General features: G+C 37.7%; 1 protein-coding gene across 1 annotated transcript in view; it reads left to right on the top strand.

The window, feature by feature from the left end:
- LOC104953848 (SPARC (osteonectin), cwcv and kazal like domains proteoglycan 2) overlaps positions 1-5,038 on the top strand; it is a 41,148-nt gene that overhangs the window by 29,464 nt on the left and 6,646 nt on the right. The window contains exons 5-7 of the mRNA XM_010780875.1: positions 2,277-2,385; positions 2,861-2,975; positions 4,377-4,496. Coding sequence (XP_010779177.1) covers positions 2,277-2,385; positions 2,861-2,975; positions 4,377-4,496 — 344 coding nt within the window. The remainder of the gene's footprint in view (positions 1-2,276; positions 2,386-2,860; positions 2,976-4,376; positions 4,497-5,038) is intronic.

Consider the following 5,038-nt stretch of genomic DNA (forward strand, 5'->3'; position numbering starts at 1 on the left):
AAATAGTATTTTATAATTTACATAAAAATTTTAAAAAAATTATTTTTTTAATTAATTTTTTTTATATTTGAAAGAAGGGAGAAAGAATTGGGGCCCCTCTTTTTTCTTTTTTTTTTGGTTTTTTTTTTTTCCCCCAAAAAAGGCCCCCCCCCCCCCTTTGGGACCCTTTTTTTTTTCTAAAATTTTTTTTTTTTTAAAAAGAGAAATCCGGTTTTCCAAGCTGGGCCGAGCAAACACGCAGCTGGAGTAATGGAAATTTTTCCGACATGCAAAACATGGGTTGGTGTTCCTTTGGCCGGAAAACTTTAGAATAAACAGATTTGAATATGGCCTGTTGAGGCATCTGGGGTCTTTAACAGAATGAATGTTACACTTGTACTGTTGGTTTTTTAGTTAGGTTTATTTTGCTTCGGTGAGATAATTGTGCTCTTATTTATTTTATTATTACTTATTTTTTAATATATATATATATTTATATATGATATATATATTCCACACATCAAATATATATACCAATTAATTTTGTTTTATTTATATGTCATTTATATATGTATATATTTTAATATTATTTCACATTTCATTTGCAATGTTGAATGTTCAATAAAAAGTTATGTTTGAAAGGATGTACTTGAATTATTATTATATATTATCATTATGTCTAAAATGGTCTTAAAACGGTGCCGACAATATTATCGTTTATCGCAATAATTTCCAGAAAAATTTATCGTCCAACACAATTAATTATCGTGACAGGCCTAATGCTCTCTAGCAAACTTCAGACGGGCCTGGACATGTACTGGCTTAAGCAGGGGGACACGTCTGGCACTGCAGGATTTGATTTTCTGATCAAAAGTTGTGTTCAATGGCATTAAAAAGATAAAAACGCTGCTGAAGGTTAATCCAATGTGTCTGTGTCACTTTGAAATGATGACTGATAATCCATCATTCCATTTTTGTCAAAAACGGAGATTTCATATTAGATGTTATTAGCACTATTAGAGCTACAACCCAGTTTCGGGTTTTGGGCATTCTGGCTACGCATCACTCATTCACCAATGGGTAATGTTTAGATGGATTTTAGGAACTCCCCTCTCGATTATATTGGCTCTAACGGGTCAAAAAGAGGTGTCAATCATCAAAATCGAACGAGGGGGGCCAGAGATAGGGAAAATGCACCCAAATGACCCCAGAAGTGTTTGTTTTTTTCTAAATCTCTCTAAAAAGGTAAAATTTCATTTTTTTTGCATCAATCTTGATAAATGGTACTCATTATATGTTCTTATTATATGTTCTGAATCTGAATTTACTTTCAAATAAAAAAGTTCTATATTGATTCTGACTTTTATACATCCAACTCACAGGTTTATAATTGCTTTGAGAAAAAAAGATTATTAATTTACCCCGTTTTAGAAGTGAAGTTATAGTCATTTGTTGAGACCTGAAAAACAGGCTCAGGGGTAAACAGGTTAACATGTCCAATATTCTAGTTGATGACCAAATACCTGCAATAAGGTAATGACCCTCCCATGAGCTGGAGCTTTACCTTGTGTTGCCAATTAACAGAGTTAGAATGCTAACACGCTTACATAAGGTGTTTAAAATGGTAAACATTACACCTTACTGATTTTTAGCAGGTGTTAGCATTGCCATTGTTAGCACATGTGCATGCTGACATTAGCATTTAGCAACACCGACTTGCAGACCTTCTAGCATGCTTTCTTCTTTTCACTAAATATACATTTTTCATGGACAAAATGTCACGATTTTAGTTTTGTCTGTCTTGTCATGGTTTTATTTTGAAATTCTGTTCTCCCTGTGTCTGGTCATCCTTCCTGTGTTTGCCCTCCTGTGTCTGATTGTCTGTTTGTGTTCACCTGTTGCCCTTGTGTTTCTGCCTCCCCTGCCCAGCTGTGTCTTGTCCTGTGATTACCCCTCTGTGTATTTAGTCTTGTCTTCCCCATGTGCTCCATGTTGGTTCGTTGTATTTTCTCACTCTCCATGTTTGTAAGCTTTGTTTAAATAAAGCTCGCTTTTGTTTTGAAACCCGCTTCCCTGCATTTGAGTCCTAATATTCCCCATATTTGAGTCCTAATATTCCCCATTCCTGACACAAAATCCCATTGACCTCCATTGTATTCGAGTGGCATCCAAGTGACAGATATCCTAAAAACCTTAGAAAATATATATCTATCTTCCTTCTTGAGGTAAAAATAGATTTGTTATCTTTTCTGTGTTTTGTTACATTGTAACTTTTCCTTTTTTCCTGTCACATTCAGAGTCAAACAGTCGGGCCAGCAGGAGGCTTCTGAAAGCAGCTGCAAGCCTTGTCCTGTTACTGCCTCCTCACCTGTATGTGGCTCTGATGGACACAACTACGCCTCTGAGGTAATAGAAATGATTCTGCCCTGGACTCTCTCTTTTACATTTAACTTGGGTCATTTGACTTCTGCTTTATTACTGGATTCGGCCACCATTAAAACCCTGAAAATAAAGCGCCCGTGTCATCGTTTTAAATAATGAGGGGAGTCCAGTCAGGAGCTGTTTCCTGCTGCGCTGACATATACGTGGACGCAGCGGGGCGGGACACTTCATCACTGTTCACAGGAGGACGCTCACCAGCTCAACATGGCCGCATGATTAATGACTAACGATGTTTTGAGCTGCATCATCGTACGCTGTCCGCTGCCAGGACTCCTTATTGATTTATTTATAGTTTTTAATTTTGACCTTGCATGAGAAAAAAGAAATGACAGCTCATTCTTGCAGCCTTTCCCTGAGTCTCATCTGAATGAGCAATCCCTCTTTTCCTGCGGTCACCTTCATAAATATTTGAACTGCATCTCTCTGGTTCTCTTCACAGTGTAAGTTGGAGCAGCAGGCCTGCCTCGCCGGCAAAGAGCTGAGCATCATGTGCTCTGGGTTCTGCCCCTGTGCCACCGCCTCCGTCACCCTCACCACTATCGACGCAAAACGTGGCAAGTGACATTTTCCTTACCTCTTATAAATATGCATCGTTATTTTAGGGCTTCACACGTCACTGCCTGTATCCCTGTCATCTCTTTTATCCAGGTTAAATTGTACACTTTTCAGATGATACTATGCTACTCTTACAATCAGAGGTGGATAAAGTACTCGGATCCTGTAGTACTTAAGTTGCTTACTTAAGTAGAAGTACAAACGTTTTAGTATCAAAATGTAATTAAAATACAAAATGTTAAAATTCTCATTCTCACAATGACCCTTTTCAGTTAGAACAGAAGTATTATTATGATCCAAATGTACTTAAATTACCAAAAGTAAAAAGTATGCAGAATGGCTCTTACACAGTGTTTATTAAAATAAATGGTATCCTGTTTTATCACTTGAACAAGCATTTCAATCTTCTAGTCTGTCAATGTGGAGCCGTTAAAAATGACATGATCTATATGTGGTAAAGTACTACATTACAAATAAGCATATAATATGTTTTTTAATATGTAAAAAGTAAATAGAGTGGTAAATAAATGTGGTATGTCTTATAACATTTAAATACTCAAGTAAAGTACAAGTATGTCCAAATCATTCTTAAGTATGATACTTAGTGACTTTCCACAACTGCGTACAATACACAGTTTCTCCTGTATATTACATTTTAGCTTAGCAAAGATTTATTCACAGCCTCTTTGTGGCCTTTAAGTCAATCAATATACTTTTAATAAAGATGTTAAGAATCATTTAGAATTATTTTGTTTTATTCTCCATTACTTCAATGTATTTTCGTGTTATTCCGTGTTGTTCCTATGGTATGTTAGGCCCCCTTTAAACACAAACGGGTTCATCTCCTTATGGATAAACTTCAACAAGCCAACACACAGCATACCGTAAGTCGGATCAACCCAGTGCTGCGTGTTTGGATCAATACTCACCAATTTCAGAGATTACTGTTAGCCAAACATCTCATGTGGTTAAACTGCTCTTTCAATCATGTGGTGATTAATTATTTAGAGTGTACACTATCTATCATTGCAGTCAAACAGCATTGATTGTCCAAGCTCTCGGGCACATCAAAATGCCAATTGATCAAAGGATGAAATGTTATTCTTGTTTTTCATCTGCAGCCTGGAATACAGACTGCAAGTGGATTTCTATCGGGAAAACAGCATTTCCCGCTGATGAGTTAATTGCGAAATAATGTTTTCTTTGAGTGGCAGATCATACACTTAAAAATGACAGCAGGAACATTACACTTTGACAGCTTTACAGTAAGGGAGCGCTGTGCCTTTGATTCAGTAAGAGCAGTAGGAAGCCTCTCTGTAGGGAAGGTGAGTCAGATTGCTGTTAAATGTCTGGCAAAGTTTTGAATGCTGGGATTTCCTTTTTGTATTTCGCTCCCTCAGTGAGCTGCACCGGCCAGGACCTGGCAGACCTGGGCGACCGCCTGAGAGACTGGTTCCAACTCCTGCATGGAAACGCAAAGCAGAATAACTCTGGCAAGCTCAGAGCTGGCACTGCTTCAGGTTAGAAACTCACAAAGCGGCTTTATACTCCGAATTACAACTCAATTGCCCATGCAAATAGATACAACTTAAAGGTCACCTATTGTGCAAAATCCACTTTTTCTTGTCTTTTATACATAAACATGTGTCCCCTCTGTGTAAAGAGATTCTGAACGTGTCAGGAAGAAAGATTCGCCCACTTTTTGTCCTGATCCATTTATATAAAAACCTGTCTGAAAATGAGCTGGTCAGAATTTGGCCGCTTTATGATGTCATAACGATTTTTTGGCTTGTGTAACCATTAGCCAATCAGCAACCAAGGTAACACTCGCCTACCTTATCACCTGAATCTCCTCCTAGAGCACCAATGTGTTCTTTGTAACCAAATATCTCTCAGAGGGGCGTGGGGAGTGGCTCCTTAATTTCGTCTAAAGTAACAGACAGAGAATCAGAACTTTTGAAACAGGGCACATAGGTGCTTCATAGTATGTAACACAGCCAAAGTGATAGGAACAATTAATGTGGTCAGTCTGTCTAAAAAACGCTTTGAGCCACAGTTTACC

Source organism: Notothenia coriiceps, unplaced genomic scaffold, assembly GCF_000735185.1.
Source record: "Notothenia coriiceps isolate Sejong01 unplaced genomic scaffold, NC01 NC01_scaffold00022213, whole genome shotgun sequence".
Classification (NCBI taxonomy): Eukaryota; Metazoa; Chordata; class Actinopteri; order Perciformes; family Nototheniidae; genus Notothenia; species Notothenia coriiceps.